The sequence below is a fragment of the Primulina tabacum genome, chromosome 4 (assembly GCF_025594145.1).
Source record: "Primulina tabacum isolate GXHZ01 chromosome 4, ASM2559414v2, whole genome shotgun sequence".
NCBI classification, from domain to species: domain Eukaryota; kingdom Viridiplantae; phylum Streptophyta; class Magnoliopsida; order Lamiales; family Gesneriaceae; genus Primulina; species Primulina tabacum.
Genome location: NC_134553.1, coordinates 13213026 through 13237226, shown reverse-complemented (window position 1 = coordinate 13237226; position 24201 = coordinate 13213026). Strand labels below are relative to the sequence as shown.

General features: G+C 36.3%; 2 protein-coding genes and 1 non-coding gene across 3 annotated transcripts; 2 read left to right on the top strand and 1 right to left on the bottom strand.

The window, feature by feature from the left end:
* Positions 1-3572: 3572 nt before the first annotated feature.
* Positions 3573-3679, bottom strand: LOC142544023 (small nucleolar RNA R71). The gene has a single exon (XR_012819991.1). It is a non-coding gene; the product is annotated as a small nucleolar RNA R71 (small nucleolar RNA).
* Positions 3680-3737: 58 nt separating this feature from the next.
* Positions 3738-5551, top strand: LOC142541844 (uncharacterized). The gene is made up of 4 exons (XM_075648298.1): positions 3738-4215; positions 4381-4454; positions 4727-5174; positions 5271-5551. Exons 1-4 carry the CDS (start codon positions 3738-3740, stop codon positions 5549-5551), a joined length of 1281 nt encoding a protein of 426 aa, XP_075504413.1.
* A 10581-nt stretch (positions 5552-16132) lies between these two features.
* On the top strand, positions 16133-23865 carry LOC142543108 (uncharacterized). Its single transcript, XM_075650134.1, is given in 11 exon segments — positions 16133-16265; positions 16268-17516; positions 18349-18822; positions 18936-19237; positions 19413-20138; positions 20216-20494; positions 20622-20783; positions 20884-21816; positions 21888-22103; positions 22491-22751; positions 23242-23865. Coding segments are annotated over 11 exon segments (5034 nt in total). The 5' UTR covers positions 16133-16151; the 3' UTR covers positions 23560-23865.
* Positions 23866-24201: the final 336 nt, after the last annotated feature.

Here is a 24201-nt window from a genome sequence, read left to right as displayed (position 1 = left end):
CTGCAATTTGTATCCGAGTGTTTGACATGGTAACAAGTCAAAGCAGAGCATCAGAGGCCAGCGGAGAAGCTTAAGCCACTTCCTATTCCTGAGTGGAAATGAGAAAATATTACAATAGACTTCGTTGTGGGATTGCCGAGGACTATCAAGGGATTTAATGCTATATGGGTGATAGTTGATCGTCTCAAGAAATTAGCGCATTTTCTACCTATCAAGACGACATTCACCATGACACAGTGATAGGCTCATAATAGTTGCATTTTTTTGTTGTCATATCTATCATTGTTACCACTTTCAACGTACTTAATTGACACAATTTTGTGTGATTTTATTGTAGGATGAAGTTTTTTGTTAATGCGATTAATCTGGGATACAATAGGTGATTTTATATCACAATTCAAGTTGCCGATATGATCTTAGTGGAAGACTTGAACATGAAAATTCAGAAGTGGTTTTTGCATAAGGTGTGATCACGCCTTACGACTACTTTTTGGCTGCCTAAATGGCAAGATAAGATTTTGTGTAACAAACAAAATCTTCAGAAAATAAAAAAAAAACCACAATCTCACGTGGAGGAAAGAGGCGGCAGAGTCAAGATAAAAATCTCCCAATATTCTCCAATTATAACACACAATTTCCTCCCACCAATCAAAGGAATAAACAATAGGCGGCAGCAAGGATTTTGTTTCTCTCCAATCACTATTCACGAGAACAGTAAGGTTGAACAAGAAAAGAATTCTCAAAACCTCTTCTCCAACAATTCTAGTACTTCTCTTTTCTTTATTTATTTTTATGGAGATTGTAAACAGAGCCATGCTTGGCTAATTTGATTCTGGTTTAAGGGTTATTTTTACTGTTTAATTTATTACTGTGAGGTATTCGTTCTTAGATTTAATATTCTTGTTATTTCAAGTATTTGTCGATTTATGATTTAGTTATATGAATATTGTATATCGATTAATCTGACAATTTAATTCGATATATGATTTTCTACTGCTAACCATGAATTCAGTGATCAGTAATTCTCATGAATGATTGGTACACGAGTAGCATAAATTAGATGTGTTGTGCTATCATAATATATTTAATCTAAATAAATCAACAAAACTGGATTTATCAATTGTAACTATCTCGGTTGTTAGATTTCAGGATTAAATGTTTTCACATATCTAAAATCTATCGTTAATTAATATGGAACGCTATCGTGCCCAGTTGGTTATTGATAAGTTTTGAAGAGATACTGGGTTCGGTCAATTAATCTAGGAAAACACAAGAATTTTAGCGGCTATCCCTATAATTGTAAGGTTAATTGCTTGGAACAACTTAAATAAATTATTTGCTTGTCGATGAACAGTGATATAATTAAATAGTAGAACTCCCTTAAATCAGATCTTTCTCATATTAAATTCTTCATTTTATTCGAGTTGATTAATTATCATTTTAATTTATTATTTTCCTTTCTTGGATAAATTTAATTTAGTATTTTATTAAATTCATATCCAAAAATCTCCCCTTTTGTTTGTTTTTATTATCGAAATAAATTATCCCACGTTCCCTATGGATTCGACCATGCTCACCATTACACTAATTTTATTTAATGAATAGGAATTTAAGTTTGGTGGCACAATGACAGCATACCAAATTTTTGCGCCGTTGCCGGGGAACGGTGCAAGGTTAGTTTCTTTTGAGCTTAGTTATTTTATTTTCTTTTATGCCTCGTTCTTCTCGTACATGTGAACTCGAAAATAATCCAGAAATCGAGAAGACATCTAAAATCACTACAAGAAAAATGATTTTCCGCAGTACGTCATCAACAACGTGCATTAAAAGCACGCTGCGAATACTACTTTTCACGGCGTGCACTCATATGTGCGCTGTTAATAGTGTTGCACTTGATACTATTAACGGCGTGCTTTAAAAGCACGATGCGGATAGTAATATCCGCAGGATAAATTTATGTGTGCTATTAATAAATTATATAAACGACAGCGTGTAGTTATATGTGAGCTGTTAATAACCTATGCAATTTTCGCAGCGTACAATAAAGGCACGCCGTTAATAGTATTATTAACAGCGTGCATGTTTATGTGCGCTGTTAAAAGTAAATCATTTTTTAAAAAAAATCGTGTTTAGACATTAACGGTGTACATTAATCGCACGCCATCAATAGTATTATTCACGGCATACATATTATTAGCACGCTACGGATAATGGGTTCGAATTTTTAAATTACCGACGGTTTTGGTGAAATCAGTCGCTAATTTAAAGGTTGCGACGGTTTAGAAAACGGTAGCTATAATTAGCGATGGTTTACTGATTTAAGATCGGCGACGGTTTAATAAACACATCGTCGCGTTTAGCGACGGTTCTCTTAAACCGTCGCTAATAGCCGTAAATCAGCGACATTTTTATAAAATACCGTCGCTATGTGCAACAGTTCAATTTTAATCGTCGCCAATAGCGACGGTTTAATGGACAACCGTCGTTAATAGTCGTAAATTATCTATAAATATCCGATTTCGTTCCATTTTCCTCCACACCACTTTACAACACTTAAATTTTTTTCTCTTATACGATTTTAGTTTCGATTTAGGTATGTTTTTTTTTTCAATTTTTGGTTAATTTTTTAAGTGTTAGTTATCATAGTTGTATTATAGTTTTTTTAAAAATAAATTATAAAAGTAAATTTTTTTATTTTTACTAAAAATATAGCGATGGTTTTTGAACCTTCGCGAAATGTAGTGACGGTTGTTTAACCATCGCTAAATTTAAAGATCGTCGCTAAATTAGCGACGGCGTCTTCGGTTATGAACCGTCGCCGATTAGAGACGGTTTTATCAAAAACCGTCGCTAATCTTTAGATGTTCTATGAATATTAATGGCGTACATTGCACGCTGCGGATAGTTGTATTAATGCCTTACATATGCACGCTGAATAATAGTATTAACAGCGTGGATAATCTTGAACTTTCAACAGGCTGCAACTTTGCAGCGTGCAATGCGCGCTGTGGAAAGCCCATATGCGCGCTACGGAAAGCCATTTTTGTTGTAGTGAAGATTGAGAAAAGAAGCAAGGCTACGGGGCAAACAACCATTATCATCATCATATCCTGGTTTAAACATAGCCTTGGAGTCAACAGACACGGAAAGAAAATCCGATCTTGATCTCAACATAGAAAGAAGCGAGAGACGAAGAAGTAATGGCAGAACCAATTCAAAGAACCCTCGGGGAGTTAGCTAATCCTAATGTTATTCAGCAGCCATTATGGATTCAATTCCCTACTACTGAAGTTACTTTTGAATTAAAATCGGGTTTGATTCATTTATTGCCTACTTTCCGTGGTCTTGCAAGTGAAGATCCTCACAAACATCTGAAAGAGTTTCATATTGTGTGCACAGCCATGAAACCACAAGGGATTACGGAGGAGCAAATCTCATTGCAAGTTTTTCCATTCTCTTTAGCAGACAAAGCTAAGGATTGGCTCTATTACTTGCCCTTTGGGACGATAACGACTTGGGACAATATGAAACAACAATTTTTGGAGAAGTTCTTCCCAGCTTCGCGAGCAGCAACCATCAGGAACGACATTTGTGGGATTAGACAGTTACAAGGAGAGACATTATATGAATATTGGGAGAGATTTAAGCAGTTATGTGCCAGTTGCCCTCAACATCAGATTCCAAAATAGCTGATAGTCCAATATTTCTACGAGGGTCTCTTACTTTTTGATAGGAACATGATTGATGCTGCTAGTGGAGGTGCATTGGTAAACAAAACACCTCAAGAGGCACGAGCTCTAATCTCCAACATGGCTGTCAATGCACAACAATTTGGGACTAGGCAAGATAACCCCCCACGACAAGTTAGTGAGGTAAGCGCTAATCATATTGATCAAAAGTTAGATTCTTTGACATCTCTTTTGGAAAAGTTGGTTGTAGGGCAGGTACAACAGGTCAAAACTTGTAGCATATGTGCGATGGTTGGACATTCGACGGACACGTGCCCTACATTACAGGAAGATCCAACACAGCAGGTTAATGCAATCGGCGGATTTCTTGGACAGCCTCAGCACCGGTATGATCCGTATTCTAATAGCTACAATCCAGGATGGAAAGATTACCCAAATTTCAGCTATAGGAATCAAGGAGATCAACAAGGATATCCACAACAAATTTTTCACAAACATCCATCATCTGCACAAGCCTCTAACTCAGGTATGTCCCTGGATGAAATTGTGAAAGCCTTAGCCGAGAACACTCAAAAATTTCAATAGGAAACGAGGTCTAGCATTCAGATTTTGAGCACTCAAGTGGGACAGATGGCGACCGCAATTCACAAGTTGGAAGCACAAAATTTAGGTAATCTACCTTCTCATACAGTGGTGAATCCAATGGAGAATGTGAGTGCAATTACTTTGAGAAATTGTAAAGAATTAGAGGTTCAAGAAATTGGGGTATAAGCATCAGCCAAGCTAAAGGAATAAAATGAGATAAAAGTTGAGGATAAAATAATCAATCAAGATGATGCTCCTAAAGGTAATTTTTCTCATCTACTTGAGTATAAACTATTCCCCCATTCCCTCTTGCATTGAATAGAAAATGTGAAAGTATTAAGGAGTTGAATGACATTTTACGTAGAGGCGAGGTAAATATTCCTTCATTAGATGCTATTAAACCAGTACGTCGTTGTGCTAAATTTTTAAAAGAATTGTGTACTTCACAAAAGAGAAATAAGTTGAAGGGCTATGATAGAGAAAAGGTAGGAGAACACGTTTCTGTTGTTATTCAAAAAACTATTCCTATCAAATGCAGTGATCCAGGTATATTCTCTATCCCTTGTACTATTGGCGATACTAGACTTGAAAAGGCTATGTTGGATTTGGGTGCTTCTATCAATGTCATGTCTGATTCTGTTTATAAATATTTGGAACTTGGACCTCTTACTGCAACCGACATTGTGATCCAGTTGGCTGATAGGTCCACTGTTTATCCTAGAGGTATAATTGAAGATGTTCTTGTGAAAGTTGAAAATTTGGTTTTTCCTGCTGACTTTTATGTGCTTGACATGGAAAATGATGATTTGAATAGTCAAATTTTGCTAGGAAGACGATTTTTGAAAACTTCAAAGTCTGTCATAAATGTTATTACTGATACCCTTACTATGGAATTTGATGGTGAGATTGCTAAATTTAATATTTATGATGCCATGAAATATCCTCTTAGTGAAAGCACTATTAATACTATTGATATCAATAATCACTTGTCACAAGAAAATTCAAAATTTGTGGATAAGAATGATTTAGATGAGATTATTGAAAGACATGTTGAAAATTCTAATATTAGATTTTCTCTCTCTGATTCGCAGATATCTAAAATTGAGCGAAGACTCCTTCCAGATCGACCCAAGCATGTACTCATGAAAAAAGGAGGAAATATTCATGGGATAGAGATTTCCAAGAAATTCAAAAAAAACATGCACATGCTGAAATTTGCTATGAAAATACTCAAGTGGAATAAAGTGGACCTAGTGACCATCTATGAATCACCATGAGCAACAAGAAAGAATGAAAGTTGAGCATAACGATGTAAAAAAGATGCGCTTTTGGGAGGCAACCCAAATTCTTTTTGGTTTTTATTATTTTGATTTTTTTTCCTTTTTTTATTTTTAATTTTTTTTTAAAAAAGTACAATTTTGGTTATCTTTGTGCAGAAGATGTCTACTAACAAGGCGTGATCACGCCTTAAAGGAATACCACTTCTGCGCAAAAAAAAAAAAAAAAAAAACAGTGCCTACATGCATATGAAGTCTTTTATTAAGCGTGATCAAGCCTTATTCGTATACTTCCTCTGTAGCCCCATCACAGTAGTAGTCTTTCGACAAGGCGTGATCACGCCTTGTCCGAAAACATCTTCTGAAAAAAAACATAATTTACGTTTCTTTTATATAACCCTATTTGTTCTCACCCCTTTCACATCTTCTCTCAGCAGCTTCCATCATCGATCCACCATTTCCCCTGCCACAGCAATAGAAACCGTTGCTCTATGACGCCCAACAATTTTCAGGGAGTTCTCTAACTTACCTTGCGTTTTCACTGTCTACGTTGTGCATTTAATTTTTGTGTCATTGAGGACATTGCCACATATAGGTGTGAGAGGGGGTATATAGCTTTATTTCTAGTTTCAATTTCTATTTTTTCTATTTTTTTGCATATTTATTAGAAAAAAAAATTTTGAAAAAAAAGAGGAAAGGAGAGTACGACAGAGTGAAGTTGTTTGATCCATAAAGCATTTAATGTTTATTCGTTATCTCTCTCATTTGAATCTTGAATGCTTCTGATGCGAGTCTATGAAAAAACTGATGTTTTCTTTGTGTGCAACTGATTTTGCATTCTTACTGCTACATTTATGGGTAGTTGCTCTTGATGATGTGTTGAAATGAAAAGTGTATGAGGTCTAGCACACATACCGTTTTCTTTGGTGAGCTTTGAGCCTATGAGCAAATATTATATTATGCTCCATTTTATTTGATTGTGTGTTGGTCATGCATTGTTGATTTTTCTAGAACTTGCATTGTTATACATGTCTTTGTTGACACCTTGTGATGGATTAGAGGCATAAACAAAGTAAAGGATATTAGGTTCAAACCATATTCTTTCGCATCATCAGTGCCGTTCTTTTGAGCCTACCCGGATTCATTTACCCCTAGTGAGCCAAGTTCGAGCATGAGACTATTCGTTGGAAAATAACCACATTACAAGCCATGATAAATCTTTTTTGTTGGTTATTCCTCTATTTGAACCTTGAATTGGAGAATCATACAAACTTTTCACATTTAGCATCGCTTTGAGCCAAGAAAGTGCAAATTATTAAGATCGAGTTATTCATGCTCGAAATCGTTGTCTCAAAAAACTTCGTATGCAAAAGAAAAAAAATTAAAAAAAAATATATATGAAAAAAAAGGGATTGAGAAGGAAAATAAGAGCAACGAAGAAGAAGAAGAAAAAAATGCTCTTGAATGTTATAATGAGATTGAAAATGTTATTGTTAGATGGATGCAATTGTTTCGGTGGAAAGTGTGTATGTGTTCTTCAGTTCCATAAATCGTTGTACTTTCGTTCCTACCTGAACTCTAGCCACATTACAACCCATTTATAGCGCTTGTTTGTGCATTTCAATCCATTCATTTGGTGAAGGATGTGATATATTTACAAGCTTATGGTAAAAAATTTCAGTGTTTTGACACGAGAGCTCCTTGATACATACCTAGACACTTACGAGTGAAATGAGTGAATCCTCTGAGGAGTGTTTGGATCCTATGCATTTTTATTTCTACACATTCGGATGGAAGCAATTGTTCATGATGCTAGGTAAGTTAGGTGCTTAACAATTAAATTGCTTTGATGCATGAAAATATATATTTTACGGATAAGTAAATGAAGCAGAAAGAGGATAATGAGTTGAAATAATGAATCAAATTATTTTATGCTTGGGGACAAGCATGGTTTAGGTGTGGGAGATTTGATAGGCTCAAATAGTTGCATTTTTGTTGTCATATCTCTTATTGTTACCACTTTCAACGTGCTTAATGACACAATTTTGTGTGATTTTATTGTAGGAAGAAGTTTTCTGTTCATGCGATTAATCTGGGCTAAAAAGAGTGATTTTATATCATAATTAAAGTTACCGATATGATCTTAGTAGAAGACTTGAACATGAAAATTCAGAAGTGGTTTTTGCATAAGGCGTGATTACGCCTTACGACTACTTTTCGGCTGCCTAAATGGCAAGATAAGATTTTGTGTAACAAACAAAATCTTCAGAAAATGAAAAGAAAGCCACAATCTCACGTGGAGGAAAGAGGCGGCAGAATCAAGATAAAAATCTCCCAATATTCTCCAATTATGACACACAATTTCTTCCCACCAATCAAGGGAATAAACAATAGGCGGCAGCAAGGATTTTGTTTCTCTCCAATCACTATTCACGAGAACAGTAAGGTTGAACAAGAAAAGAATTCTCAAAACCTCTTCTCCAACAATTCTAGTACTTTTCTTTTCTTTTTTATTTTTATGGAGATTGTAAATCGAGTCATGCTTGGCTAATTTTCTAGTCTGGTTTAAGGGTTATTTTTACTGTTTAATTTATCACTGTGAGGTATTCGTTCTTAGATTTAATATTCTTGTTATTTCAAGTATTTTTCGATTTATGATTTAATTATATGAATATTATATATCGATTAATCTGACAATTTAATTTGATATATGATTTTCTACCGCTAACCATCAATTCAGTGATCCGTAATTTTCATGAATGATTGGTAAACGAGTAGCATAGATTAGATGTGTTGTGCTATCATAATATATTTAATCTAAATAAATCAACAAAACTGTGTAGCTATCTCGATTGTTAGATTTATGGATTAACTGTTTTCACAGATCTAAAATCTATCGTTAATTAATATGAAACGCTATCGTGCCCAGTTGGTTATTGATAAGTTTTGAAGGGATGCTAGGTTTGGTCAATTAATTTAGGAAAACACAAGAATTTTAGCGGATATCCCTATAATTGTAAGATTAATTGCTTGGAACAACTTGAATAAATTATTTGCTTGCCGATGAACAGTGATATAATTAAATATTAGAACTTCCTTAAATCAGATCTTTCTCATATTAAATTCTTCATTTTATTCTAGTTGATTAATTATCATTTTAATTTATTATTTTTCTTTCTTGGATAAATTTAGTTTAGTATTTTATTAAATTCATATCCAAAAATCCCCCCTTTTATTTGTTTTTATTATCGAAAGAAATTATCCCACGTTCCCTGTGAATTCGACCCTGCTCACCATTACACTAATTTTATTTAAAGAGTATGAATTTAAGTTCGGTGGCACAACGACAGCACACCACACAGTGTGCAGAGTTATACATTCGAGAGATAGTTCGCCTGCATGAGATTCATGTATATGTTATTTCTAACAGAGATCCGAGATTTACATCGTCTTTCTGAAAGAGTCTGCATTAAGCGATGGGGACCAAATTATTATTCAGTACAACATTCCATCCTCAAACCGATGATCAGTCAGAGAGGGTTATTCTAATTTTAGAGGATCTACTGCAAGCTTGTGTTATCGATTTCCAAGGAAGTTGGGAACCAAAATTACCTCTAGTGGAGTTCATCTACAATAATAGCTATCAATCATCTATTGGGATGGCTCTTTTTGAGGCACTTTATCGAAGGAAACGTAGATCTCCTATTCATTGAGACGAGGTTCGCGAAAGAAGAGAGATTGGTCCCAACTTGATAGAAGAGACCGCCGAGCTAGTAGTCAAAATTCGAGATAGAATGAAGACTGCAAAAAGCCGACAGAAAAGTTATGCCGACAAGCGACACAGAGAGCTAGAGTTTGCAGTGGGAGACCACGTATTTGTGAAAATAGCACCTATGAAGAGCGTTATGCGATTTGACAAGAAAGGCAAACTTCGTCCAAGATTCATAAGGTCATTTGAGATTTTGGAGAGGATTGGAACACTAGCCTATAGAGTGGCATTGCCACCGATACTTTCGGAAGTAGACAATGTGTTTCATATCTCGATGCTGCGAAAATACATGTCGAACCCATCACATGTAATAAATCATGAACCTCTGCAATTGACTCCAAATATGACTTATGAAGAAAGACCCGTCCAAATCTTGGGAATGCAAGAAAGAAGACTTCGAAACAAAGTCGTTCCAATGGTCAAAATATCAAGTGGCTAAATCACTCAAAAAAAGAAGCTACTTGGGAAACCGAGAGAGACTTGAGGAGTCGCTACCCAGAGCTATTCAGGTAAGTTCTAATTTTGAGGACGAAATTTTATTTAAGAGGGGGAGAAATTGTAAGGTCCAAAATTAAGACGACGTAATCCAATTGCATGCAAATCTAGGGAATATGAAAAATAGTTAATTAATTGATTTTAATGCTAAATTGATTATGTGATATGTTTATATGATGTTTTAGTAGATTTCTACTGGAATGCATTAAAATATATTTTAAAGGTTATTCGAGTTGAGATCGAGGAACGGAGACCGAAGGCTGAAAATGGAAAATGTTTTTATTAAATAATTGTTTTTAATTATTTAAAATAAGGATGATGCTTTTTCTTATTTTTGAGAATAAGGAGTTTTGAGGTGATTTTATATACTGGGACGTAATTTTTATCGGTATTGGATTTTCATCAAAAATACGAACGTTTTTGACAACCTGTCTAATAATTTCACAGACTTTATTAAACAAAATAATGTTATTTATCACTAATGGGATTATTGGACCCAATTAACCTTGATAATGTGCCTAAGCTATTGTTAGTGTTCTAAGTATTATTTAAAGTGCAAACCCACCTCATAACTAAACCTAAAACTCACGCCTCCCACCTCTCTCACGCACAAGGACTTTTTTCTCTCAAGCATCACACGGCACACATTTAAAAAAAACAAGAGAAAAGCATCAACTTTTTGTCAAGGAAATTCGCCCAAGGCTTTTCGTCATCGTTCTTCGATTCGTCAACACTTATCCGTGCGTTAATTACGGAAAGGCACGCCATATTCTTTCTTTTATACATCATCACACCATAATATGTATTTAATTATGTTTTTTTATGAAAAAAAGTTACACTTCTTATTATTTTCGTAAATATGCATATGCATATGATAAACTAATGATTTTATGTTCCAAAACATGATTTGTATGTTCTTAATTGGGTTACCATGATTAGGGGTTGAACTTGTGTTGTTTTTACACGTTTTAAAGGGTTCTAGAAAGCACAAAAACTGCACACGAGAATAGAACAAAAAGTTGGAACCAATCTCTCGGTTGGTGATCAAGGGCTTAGTTTAAGGGATAGGCTTTGCATGGATTGGCTTGGGTCATGACTGGGTCATGGTCTGAGTCAGGGAAGGAGTCCTAGCCACGCTAGGACTCGAGACAAGTGGTTGGGAAGGAGTCCTAACAAGCTAGGACTCCACCCGAGAACCGCCCGAGAGAAAGGCGCGCGAGTGTGTAGTGCGCAGTGAAAAGGGCTCGGCCAGAAGGCTTTGAGCTGGGCTAGGTTAGGTCCTTAGGGTCGTTAGAGGGTGCACACGGGGCTGGGTCAGGGGCTGGTCCAGTGGTTAGGGTCCTAGCAACTCAATCGAAGAGTCCTAGTCCATTAAGGAGTCTTGGTCGTGGCTTGCTACTGATGTGGGAAGCTTCGGTTAAGGCTAGGGTCGACTCCTAGGGGTGCTAAGGGTTCACGAGGGTCCAGGGGAGGGCTGGTTCGAAGATGGCTCAGTGAAAAATGAAGATGGCTCGAGGGTAGGTCTTGGTTCGAGAAACTAGGTTTTCCTTGGTTTAAAAATTTGAAACATGGCTCAACGGGGGTCGAGTCATGGTTCACAAGGGCTAATTAAATATAAAAAGTCTAAGTTTTTAAATCGAGAATTTTATATTAAAGTTTGGTTTAATTTGGAATTAAAACGCATTAAGAATTAATAATTTATGAATAATTAAAAAGCCTAGAATTTAAGCTAAATAAAATTATGATAAATTTAATTTAAGCTTAAATAATTATGTGGGATGTTCTAAAGTCGATGAAATTAAGAAAAAGTCAAATTCGAGAAATTTTACGTCTAGGGGTAAAACGATAATTTTACACCCGAAAATTAGTAAACGTCATGGCAGTGTCCTGAATGCTGTTTTATATGTTAATAAGATTATTTTGCATGTTTATGGACTTTTATGATGAACGATAACGTTAAAAGACATGTTTTCTGCTTGCTTTAAAAGAAAAACGTTATATGCATGTTTAATTTTTATAAGTGATGCAAATACGAAATGATGAAGGAAGTGGAGTAATTGTGACTAATACGATGATACGATGATATGTTAATACGTAAAGCTAGGGATCAGTTGACGGGTGAGAGTGTCGCTAATGTCCCCGCCGCCCAGTACTGTGGTTACATGTATATGGGTCCATCGCCCCAATACGAATACGAAAGTCACAATTAACGATCTGAATTTAACGAAAGGAAAATGGGATATGTATATGAATATGATGAACATGTGAATATGTGATATGAAAATGGTTATATTTATGTTTATGCATCATTATGAAAATGTTATTTTACGTACAAGTATTTTCACTGTTGCATGTGATCTGTATATGTATTACTTGTTATCAAAAATATGGTTTGCTGAGTCTTTAGACTCACTACATGTGATTGATGCATGTGAGTTTGATGATAATGATAATGGAGGTCTTGATGGTTGATCTGATTGGACTGAAGATGCACATAACCCGTGGACCAGCGCTAGTTTTCCGCACTATACTTATGATTATGAATTATGATGTTTAGGATTATGTTCAAGATATTTTTACGACTTTTATTATGATTTTGAGTGGATTTTGAGAGGATGTTAGTTTTAGCAATTTTGCTAAGTTAGGGTTTACAAACGATTGACGACTTTGTGATTTAAATTATTTCCTTTGATTTTAAAATATTGTTGGACGTTTCAGTGATACTGATTAAAGGAAAGAATATAGCGTGCCTTCGCGTATTTAACGCACGAATTCCGTTGACGATGCGAATAAACGGTGACGAAAAGACCTTGGGTAAATTTCCTATCAATAGCCGAAGATTTTCTCCTTGCAAAACTTTGTGTGTGCCGTGTGATTGAGGAGAGAATGAGTCTTGTATTGATAGAGGTGAGGGGCGTGTGTTATGTGAATTATGGGGTGTATTTGTACTTTAATAATTTAATCAACATAATAATAGCTTAGGCCCATTAACATGGTTAGTTAGGCCCAATAAGACCATTAGTGCTTTTAAAAATTATTTCGTTTAGGAAAGTTCGTGAAATTATTAGACGGGTTGTCAAAATGTTCGTATTTTTGATGAAAATCAAATACCGATAAAATTTACGTCCCGACGTATAAAATCACATTAAAACTCCTTATTTTCAAAAATAATAAAAAGCATCAACCTTATTTTAAATAATTAAAAACAATTATTTAACAAAATATTTTTTCATTTTTCAGCCCTCGATCTACGTTCCTCGATCGCAACTCGAATAACCTTTAAAAATACATGCATTCAAGCAGAAAACTACTATAAATTCATATAAACATATCACACATAATTAATTTAGCAATTAAAATCAATTAATTAGCTATTATTCGTTTTCCCTAGATTTGCATACAGTTGGATTATGTCGTCTTAATTTTAGACCTTACAAAATAGAACCAATTAGGACGTACCACTCGACCCGGGACTCGAACCATAAATAAAATACATCATAACCTACTGCCCAAGGCCCTAGACCAAGCCCGAACCATGCCCGAACCCCGTACCATGCACAACAAACCAAATAGATACAAGCTGCCCAAAAAGTGACGTTATGACACTTATGTGTTTCGTACAACTTCCTATCGATTCTAACTCGAACCAATCCCTAGACTCGACCCTTAGATACTCATAAGCCTCTGGTCCAGCCCGTTCCATCCCATAACGCACCATAGCTCCTTAAACAACCCAAAACCGTAACCCTAAATCGCGAACAACACCCGATGCGCGCAAGCTTATAACTTACTGCTCCAGCAACTATTTCCACCCAACCGGACCCAACCAACCATTACTAGACCTACCTCGGGACCCTAAGACCCCGCCTAGACTCTAGCCTTGCACCTTTGTGCAGCCTACAAACCACGACCCCATTGCCGCACACGATCCCCTTCCTTGGCGCGACCATGTGCTTATCTCACCTTCTGCTGTACCAGCAGCCCTTTGCCCCTTCATGGACCATTTAATTACATCTAAACACATCTCTTAACATGACCATACATAGCAGCAAGCCACAAGATCGGTCCAGCGAAGACGGCGATTGAAAACTCGAGAAAAAGAAGAAGTTCATGCATAATATGTATCGGAACGAGTTTTAATCAAGTTCTAGCATATTTATAATCAAACAAATGTATTTTCATGCGTATGTTATATCAAAATATATCATATAACACGATCGATGCATAAAAGAAATGTTTAGACATGCATTTGCGTTAAGACACACGAAATATCAACAAACGAACGCGTGAGAAACGGAGGTCGAACGGAGACGGATTGCTGCGTTCAAGGGCGAAGCCAGGATTCATAGGTACCTGGGGCTGGGATCGTCTTTTGTTAGAAAGTAATAGGTTCAGTTAAAATCAAACCGAATTTTCTAAAATAGAATTAACCAAAATTTTTTTCGACAAACAAAACCGACCGAACTTTACTACGAAAACCTAATAAACAAAATCGAAAAAATCGATTATTTCGATCAGTAACATAATTAACCGAAATTTTAATTTTTTTTAAAAATAATCAAGTTTTAAATAAAAAAATACAATATAAAAATTGGATTATTTTAAATTTAAATTTTATTTATTAAAAATTATTTTAGGTTAAACAAAATTTTATATTAAAAACTGAAATCGAACCGAACTAACTTATATTCTAAAAAATTTAAACCGAACTTCTGAATAAACCGAATGTAGGATCAAACGTTTGCTGCTTTACCAAAGTTATAGTTGGTGGTAATGATGCAACTCAAATATTTTAAATCGCATAGCAGCCCAAACGTCATAATTCGATCGCTCTACCTAGTAATGACAATTATTGCACCTCAACACCGAACCAAATTTTCAAATTAATTCATTTTGATCTATATATCATTTTGGTTGAAACCGATATTTTTTTACTCATAGACTGTAATTGATGTTTGCTCGTTATTTGTTAATATATGCTCTTTTGGTTTAAAAATAACTTGACATTAGACATTTTTTATTTTTTTCGTTCTCATGAGTTACTTAACTAGAAAAATTCAATATTCCCAAAATTTTACAACAAATGATTATTTTTCAAATTTTATACTTATACAATTTTCGGTTATTATAAATAAAAAAATCACAAAACAAGACAAATAATAATTTCATATCAATAATCATCAAACATTTCAACCAATTGATTATTATTCCAAAAATCTGCAACAATAGATTTTTAGGGTAAAAATTCAAACTCCAAAATTCTTATACATAATAAGATAATATTATTGCAATTCGAATAATCACAACTAAATATTCAATATAATTTTTGAGTCGTTGAATTTTTATCTCAAAATTACATAATTTCATAACATAAGATCACAATAAACCAATCAATCACAGTATTGAATTAGGATTTGTGGTAATCGTCTTTTTTTTTTTTTTAATTTTTAAACATAAGACTTAAAAATAAAAAATAAAACTGATAAAAATTTGTTCTATTTTTAACATGAGCTGAAAAAATTTAAAATATTAAAATACTAATTTTTTTTAAAAAAAATAGGTGGGGCTGGATCCCACCCTAGACCAAGGGTGGCTCCGCCCTTGGCTGCGTTTAATGACTTGAAAGTGACTAAATTAAACAAGGATTGTAGTGTGGTGGTTGGCTTTAGCTTGTTGATGGAAAAAAAATTGAAAAAATTCCAATTCCTAAGCTTGGAAGTCACGGCCAACTAGTGTGTGTGTAGTGTGTGTTTTGTGTGTGTAGTGTGTGTGCGTGATTTTCATGGGGAATTTGGGTAGGACTACTCTTAAAATTACTAATCAAGCCCTCAAATTTTAAATTACTAATTAAGCTTTCTAATTTTAAATCAAGAGTCCTGCAATATTTAAATTCTATCTATAAATAAATGCTACCTAATTTAATTAATTAAGTTAATTATTAAAATATTTTATTTCAAGTGGACGTATTTAAATATCTTATTTTCGAATTTTGCTAATTAAAAATATTTAGCTTTCTATTTCAATCGATAAATTAAATTTAATCCTAAAAATACTAAAATTTATAAATCCTTTAAAATATTATTTTCTTTGACTTAAAATAAAATTATAATTTAAAATTTTAACATTTTAATCGTCTTCGATCTCGGTTCGATATCGAATATTTTTGAGAAAACTAAAAATGATGAAAATATTTTAAATTAAATAATAAAATAAATATATATACATTTAAAATAATTTAAGATAAAACATGTATTACTTAAGTTATTAACTAAATAAATTAATTCAACTATGTAAGAGGTTTCCGTACACTACATTGGATCAATCCATCGGACAGCCATGAAACACCATTACCACCTCCAAAACGACGTAGCCGTCTCATCGTCCGAAGCTTCCGCCTCCGTGGCCACACCGGCGATTTCGCCGTCATCTTCCAATCATGCGTTGGAGAAGCCTCCATGTCGGTGGAGCATCCTTCGCGAGATGCCTCATCCGTTGCCTTAAACACCACCGCCGCCGCCGAATCGGTGATGGTGGAGCGGCGGGGGAACTATTCCGCCCTCTGCAAGTGGACAATCGTCAATTTCCAGAAACTCAAATCCCGTGCACTCTGGAGTAAGTATTTTGAAGTTGGGGGTTTTGATTGCCGTTTGCTCATTTACCCGAAGGGCGACTCGCAGGCGCTGCCTGGATACCTATCCATCTATTTGCAAATAATGGACCCTCGGAATACCACTTCTTCTAAGTGGGATTGTTTTGCGAGCTATCGTCTTTCCATTGACAATTTATCGGACTCATCAAAATCCATGCACCGTGACAGCTGGCACAGGTTTTCTTCGAAGAAGAAATCTCACGGGTGGTGCGATTTTGCTTCTCTCAATCATCTCTTAGATCCCAAGTTTGGATTCTTGCATTCGGCCAACGATTCCATACTCATCATCGCTGATATATTGATACTTCACGAGTCCTTTTCATTCTCACGAGATAATTATGATTTGCAGGCAACTAATTTCTCCAATACGGGCGGGGGAGCGATGATTGGGGATGTTTTGAGCGGAAAGTTTACATGGAAAGTGCATAATTTTAGTCTATTCAAGGATATGATCAAGACACAAAAAATAATGAGCCCTGTTTTTCCTGCAGGGGAGTGTAATCTGCGAATCAGTGTTTATCAGAGTGTGGTAAATGGGGTGGAGTATTTGTCTATGTGTTTGGAAAGCAAGGATACAGAGAAGAACTCGATGGTTTCAGATAGGAGTTGCTGGTGTTTGTTTAGGATGTCAGTGTTGAATCAGAAAGTGGGTGGTGGAACCAACCATGTTCATCGGGATAGTTACGGTCGGTTTGCAGCCGATAATAAGAGTGGGGATAACACGAGTTTGGGGTGGAATGATTATACGAGGATGGAAGATTTCTTGGGGCCGGAATCAGGGTTCTTGGTGGAAGACACAGCAGTCTTTAGTACCTCATTTCACGTTATTAAGGAATTAAGTAGTTTCTCTAAGAGTGGGACATTGATTGGTGGGAAAAATGGCGCTAATACTAGGAAATCAGATGGGTTTGTAGGAAAATTTACATGGAGGATTGAGAATTTTACCAGATTGAAGGACCTTTTAAAAAAGAGGAAGATTACTGGTCTTTGTATTAAAAGTAGGAGGTTTCAGATTGGGAATAGGGACTGTCGGCTGATTGTATACCCCAGAGGTATTTCATGTAACTATATTAGAGTAGAATGTCAGTTGTGTATGATGATGCTTGTTTTTTCAGTAAGCGTTGAAGGTTAGGGTGATATGAGACGGTGCTTGAGGTTCCTGCCTTGGCGATTGTTTTTCTTTTACAGTTGTTGTAATACGTATTTTGATTAAATCAGCTCTACCTATAGTTTCTACAGATGGATCGGAATGATACCTTATCAATCAATTGAACATTTCGATATATATATTTATAAAAAACAATAGATGAGACATAGGTAATGGTAGTCTCTATTTGCTGTTGCCATTGTTATTTTAATACGCTGGCATGCTATTAATTGAGCTGATAATACTGATAATATGTGGTAAACTTTGGGCTGGTTGGATAATGCAATGCTAACTCTTTACGGAATTTTAGAAGCTGAAACAGAGCAAGCAATATCCAGATGCTAAAATTTACAACTTTCAATCCAGTTCAGAAGAGAGAGGCATTTATTGTTTTTAAATTCATCATGAGTTGCACTATTAAGCTGAAAAGATTGTATTCTTATACTGAAACTCCGCTGTTATGCTATATAAGTGAATACTTTTGAGAAGTGAATGGATTGCTTGTATGAGTAAATTTGTGGTGCTTTATGGGCACGGTAATGTATTTTTGCAATTTATGGCCAGCGCCTATTTCTAAGATTGCATCGAATATGAATAAAGTGGGGATACTGACATCGTGATTCTGGAGGCTACAGGCCTTAAGTGTCTCAAATAATGTTTTTAGCTTATTCGATATAGCTTGCATCTCACCTCAGGCTTTTAATCTTATAAATACTCATTTGTATGTATGTTATCAGGACAGTCACAGCCTCCATGCTACCTTTCAGTTTTTCTTGAAGTTACAGATTCACGGAATGTTACCAGTGATTGCAGCTGTTTTGTGAGCCACCGATTGTCAGTTGTGAACCAAAAATTAGAAGAGAAGTCTGTTACAAAGGAATCTCAGAATCGCTATTCAAAGGCTGCTAAGGACTGGGGCTGGCGCGAGTTTGTGACACTCACTAGTCTCTTTGATCAAGATTCTGGATTTCTTGTCCAGGATACTGTTATCTTTTCAGCTGAGGTTCTTATATTGAAAGAAACATCTATGATGCAGGAATTCACAGATCAAGAAAACGACTCAGGACATGTCCCTTCTCAGTTAGAGAATGTTGGGAAAAGAGGGTCATTCACATGGAAGGTGGAGAACTTCTTGTCCTTCAAGGAAATAATGGAAACAAGAAAATTTTTTAGCAAATTCTTTCAAGCTGGTGGATGTGAGCTTCGTATTGGTTGGTGGCTCTTTAAGATCGCTTGGTTTTACCAACCAATTTATTATTGATACTACTAGCATTCTTGTTTATGATTGATCATATATGTTTTTTGTTTTCTGTTTTGTTTGCAGGAGTTTATGAGTCCTTCGACACCATTTGCATATATTTGGAGAGTGACCAATCCGTAGGTTGTGACCCTGACAAAAACTTTTGGGTCAAATACAGAATGGCTATTGTGAACCAAAAATATGCATCCAAAACAGTTTGGAAGGAGTCATCCATATGTACGAAGACTTGGAACAATTCCGTTCTTCAATTTATGAAGGTATCTGACATGTTAGAAGCTGATGGTGGTTTTCTGCTGCGTGACACTGTTGTGTTTGTTTGTGAGATATTGGACTGCTGCCCGTGGTTCGAATTTTCAGATTTGGAGGTCAGTATATCTGCTAATTCTTGGCTATTACCCCCCAAAACATGTTCCATGTCATCTTGAAATACGCATCCCATTGAGTAATGAATATTATGCCAGTAGGCACTCTCTTTCTCAGCTATTATTGGGGTATGTCCAATGCTTGGTGCCACTGTAACGTGGTAGATTGTCTTTCCAGGTTTTAGCTTCTGATGACGATCAAGACGCCCTAACAACTGACCCTGACGAACTGGTTGATTCTGATGATAGCGAATGTTTGAGTGGGGATGAAGAAGAAATTTTCAGAAATCTTCTGTCCACGGCGGGGTTTCACCTTTCTTATGGAGATAATCCCTCCCAACCTCAGGTCACTTTGAGAGAGAAACTTCTCATGGATGCTGGAGCAATAGCTGGTTTCCTGACCGGACTTCGGGTGTATCTTGATGACCCGTCTAAAGTAAAGAGATTGCTTCTTCCTACGAAGATATCTGGTGGTAATGATGGGAAACACATGAATATGAATGACAATTCTTCCCCTAGTTTGATGAATTTGTTGATGGGAGTCAAAGTTTTGCAGCAAGCGATTATTGATTTACTTTTAGATATAATGGTAGAGTGTTGCCACCCTTCAGAGGAAAGTTGTAGTGGCAATTTCGCAGAAGCTAGTTTGAAATCTTCCCCAGTTGCTAGTGGAGCAATCAGTCCACTGGAATCTGAAGGAGAGAATGGAGTAACAGAATCCACTCAGATTTTGATCAACAAGAGATTAGAATTGGGGACTTGTGAAACTATAAATGTGCCTGCTGTACAAAGCTCTGGGATTAATCTGATTAATAAATGTGCAAAAGCTGCCCTTGGACGGTCAAAGTACCCACCAGAGACATCCCCATCTAGTTCATCTGAAGTTCCCCTTCTTCAGCCCAATGTATGGTTGCTTAATTTCTGAACTAATTAACATCTTTCTAATTTGTTTGTTGACGGATACAAGGACCTTTGTTGCAGACTACATGGCCGCAGCAGTCGGAGGAGCTTCTGGGGTTGATTGTAAATTCCTTGAGAGCACTTGATGGAGCTGTCCCACAAGGTTGTCCAGAACCAAGAAGAAGGCCACAGTCTGCTCGAAAGATCACACTTGTATTGGATAAAGCTCCTAAGCATCTGCAGCCAGATCTAGTTGCTTTAGTTCCAAAATTGGTTGAGCATTCAGAACATCCACTTGCTGCTTCTGCACTTTTAGATAGGCTCAAGAAGCCTGATGCGGAACCTGGATTACGCCTGCCGGTAAGATAAAAGGGGGTACTACGTACCTGATCGGCTTTGCTTTAGTTGCATTGAAACTTTATGGGCTGAGTTCAATATATTCTTTTTAAAATCGACATAGCTGATGTATGAAAATCCTTGTTCACAGGTTTTTGAGGCACTTAGTCAGTTGGAGTGTAGCAGTGAAGTATGGGAACGTGCTCTTTTTCAGTCACTGGATCTTTTACCTGATTGTAACGATGAACCTCTTGCAGTAACAGTGGACTTCATATTTAAAGCTGCATTGCATAGTCAACATCTGCCTGAAGCAGTGAGAAAAATTTGTCCTGTTTAATTGGTTCTGAGTTCTCTTCTTCTCCAAACTATTTTTTCCTTGTTTATGCCTTAACTCTTGTCTGTCTCCTCTGTAGGTCAAGTCTGTACGAACCAGACTAAAGACATTGGGCACTGAAGTCTCGACATGCGTCTTAGATTATTTAAGTCGAACTGTAAATAGCTGTGCAGATATTTCTGAATCAATCCTTCGAGATATTGATTGTGATGATGACTTTGATCATAATTATTTGCCCAGTGAACTTCTCATATTTGGGGGAAGTGGACCTAATCCTGCAAAACAAACTTCTGGGGAAGAGCATGTTTTCCGTGGTAGCTGTCATTTTTCTGATATTTACCTTCTAATTAAGATGTTATCCATTCCTTGCCTTGCAATTGAAGCTGCCAGCACTTTTGAGAGAGCTGTAGCTCGTGGGGCCTTTGTTTCAAAGTCTGTTGCTGCTGTTTTGGAAAGATGCCTTGCGCTACGATTGAATTCGACTTCACAAAATATTGCTGAAAATATTCAGCAGCCTGATGTAGTCACAGAGGGGGGAGCCATTGAACAACTGAGTGTCCCGCAGGACGATTTCACATTGCTTCTTGGTCTTGCAGAGACATTGGCACTTTCTAAGCACCCTCTGGTGAAAGAATTTGTAAAATTTCTGTATACGATGTTATTCAAATGGTATGCAGATGAGTTTTACAGATTAAGGATGCTAAAGAGGCTTATCGATAGTGCTATGACTTCTGCAGATGATAGATCTGAAATAGAGTTAGGTTTGGAGATTTTGGTGATCTTAATTTGTCAGGAGCAGGAAATAGTAAGACCTGTTCTGAGTATATTGCGGGAGTCTGTTGAACTTGCAAATGCTGATCGAGCTGCTCTTTGGCATCAGTTATGTGTAAATGAAGAAGAAATTATTCGTATTCGTGAAGAAAGTAATGCTGAAGTTGCCTGTATTTCTAAAGAAAAATCTGTTATATCTCAAAAGCTTAGTGAATCTGAGGCTTCTAATAGCTGTCTTAAGGTAATTAATTTCATCTGGTAACACTTTTTCTGACGATCATTTTTATTGCTGATGTTTCAATGGAATGACAGACTGAAATGAGGGCTGAGATGGATCGCTTTGCTCGGGAGAGAAAAGAAGTGACAGAACAGATGCATGAAGTTCAGAGTCAACTTGAGTGGGTTCGCTCAGAAAGGGATGATGAAGTAAAGAAGCTTGTGACTGAAAAGAAAATTCTTCAGGACCGTCTCTATGATGCAGAAACACAACTATCTCAACTGAAATCTCGAAAACGTGATGACTTAAAGGTCTGAAATTTAATTAGCCTGTTGGACCTCTTTTGTAGTTTCTAGTTATCTTTTACCGTTAGCAGCCAAATAAAAGAATATCATAGTGTATCATTTTAGGGAGTTGTGAATATAATGCATTTGATAATTGAAATTATTGTTTCTGATTTCATATGAAGTAGACATAGTTTCTTAATTTCTTTTATATGGTTGCTGGAATGCTTTTGTCTTTGACCTTTCTGTTTTTCCTAAAAAAATATGGGAAACTGATGATTGCAAATAAATGGCATCTAGAAATTTAACTTTCTGTCTGAAATGTCAAGCTGTGCTGTGCTGGTTTACCATTTTTTTCCCTGGTTTTCAAACGTGATAGCTTAGGGAGCTGACTGCCATTTGTTGATGTTGCAGAGGGTCATGAAAGAAAAGAATGCTCTAACTGAGAGGTTAAAGAGTGCTGAAGCAGCACGAAAAAGATTCGGTGAAGAGTTGAAAAGATTTGCCACGGATAATGTGACTCGAGAAGAGATTCGCCAGTCACTTGAGGATGAAGTTCGTAGGCTAACACAAACAGTCGGGCAAACGAAAGGGGAGAAGCGTAAGAAAGAGGAACAGGTTGCTCGATGTGAAACATATATTGATGGGTTGGAATCCAAATTACAGGCTTGCGAGGTCTTTGCTTAAAAGCTTCTCTTATTTGACAATTGTTTTGATTAACACCAGATTTTATAGGATGTGATAGTTTTCTGGGGAAGGCTATGCCAGGTTTGTGGCTTAACATTTTTTTTGGGTGGGTTAGAGAGTGACTAGTGACTAGTGACCTAGAACATGTATAGCTTATATTTGCGTTGATAGGCTTTGGTCTGAATTCTGACCTCCTATGCACCAGTGGATAATTTTGCATCAGTCCCAAAAGGTTGTCAGTTTACCCTTGATGTAAAGAACTAATAGACCTAGCCTGAGCTGTTGTAAATTGCTAAATCTAATATTGTTCTCAACAGTATCGTGGTGATATGGTTGTTCTATAGTACAAATTGTGATTCTGTCATTTCTGTTTAGTTGCCATGGGGGAAATAGCACACATTTGTTCGACATTAGAACCTGAACTGCTGATAATTTAATTACTTGCTGCTGCTGCTGATACCCTGCCCTTTTCTGCCAGCAATACATCCATCATCTTGAGACTCAAGTTAAGGAAGAAATGTCCCGGCATGCTCCTCTATATGGTGCTGGATTAGAAGCTTTATCAATGAAAGAGCTTGATACAATATCACACATTCATGAAGAAGGGCTGAGGCAGATTCACGCCATTCAACAGTGCAAAGGAAATCAAGCCAGCACTCCACTTGTAAGTCCGCACACCCTTTCTCATACTCCTCAAGTTGCAGTTGGGTTGCCTCCGCGTTTCACTCCAAATGGTGTTGGGATCCATAACAATGGTAACTTGAATGGTGAGGTCCGACGCTGGTTCGATCAGTAGATAGGGATTTAAGTTGAGGCATGGTTGGGATTTATATATCACAATACAACTTTACTAGAAGCTTTTAGACCTGATGAAGAGGTCATCTCCTCTTTTTTGAGTTTTCTTGTCATTTTAACCGGTAGGAATGTTGGAATGACTTGAGAAAGTTCACGCATTTAATAATAAGAGGTGTTGCAGAGACTGTGCTTTTAAACCAATTTAATTAATAGCTCTAACAGTTGTAAATGTCATACTTGAGTTTCCCGCTTCTTCAACGTGTGAAAAACTAATAGAAATTTCTGTTTATTTGCGGGCTAATTTTGCATTTCTTACTTTTTCATTCAATTCCTTTTGATTTCGTAACTTCTGCCCCTCACTCATCAATGGTGATGTTTACCTGGCGTATATACTGGCTTTAGAATATTTCCAATTTTCTTGTACATATTCATAATCTGCATAAACACGGTCTAAGCATGTTGTATGCTGTCATCTCTCATTCTGATCATATAATATATAATCTCAAAGACACCTTCCACCATTTAACAAACCCTTAAGTATCCTAATCCATAAAATTATATGCAGTTGGCTGATACAAATTAAAGTGCCTCCATACATCTCTCAACCCATTGTTTCAATCTCACATATTTCTTCTGTGAAACT

Excerpts from the sequence above, each read along its gene's own strand:
- LOC142541844 (XM_075648298.1), top strand. The coding sequence starts at position 3,738 with ATGATTGATGCTGCTAGTGGAGGTGCATTGGTAAACAAAACACCTCAA. Across the intron at positions 4,455-4,726 it reads TAGAGGTTCAAGAAATTGGG|AGAAATAAGTTGAAGGGCTA; the intron begins GTATAAGCATCA and ends ACTTCACAAAAG. Across the intron at positions 5,175-5,270 it reads CCTTACTATGGAATTTGATG|AAAATTCAAAATTTGTGGAT; the intron begins GTGAGATTGCTA and ends ACTTGTCACAAG.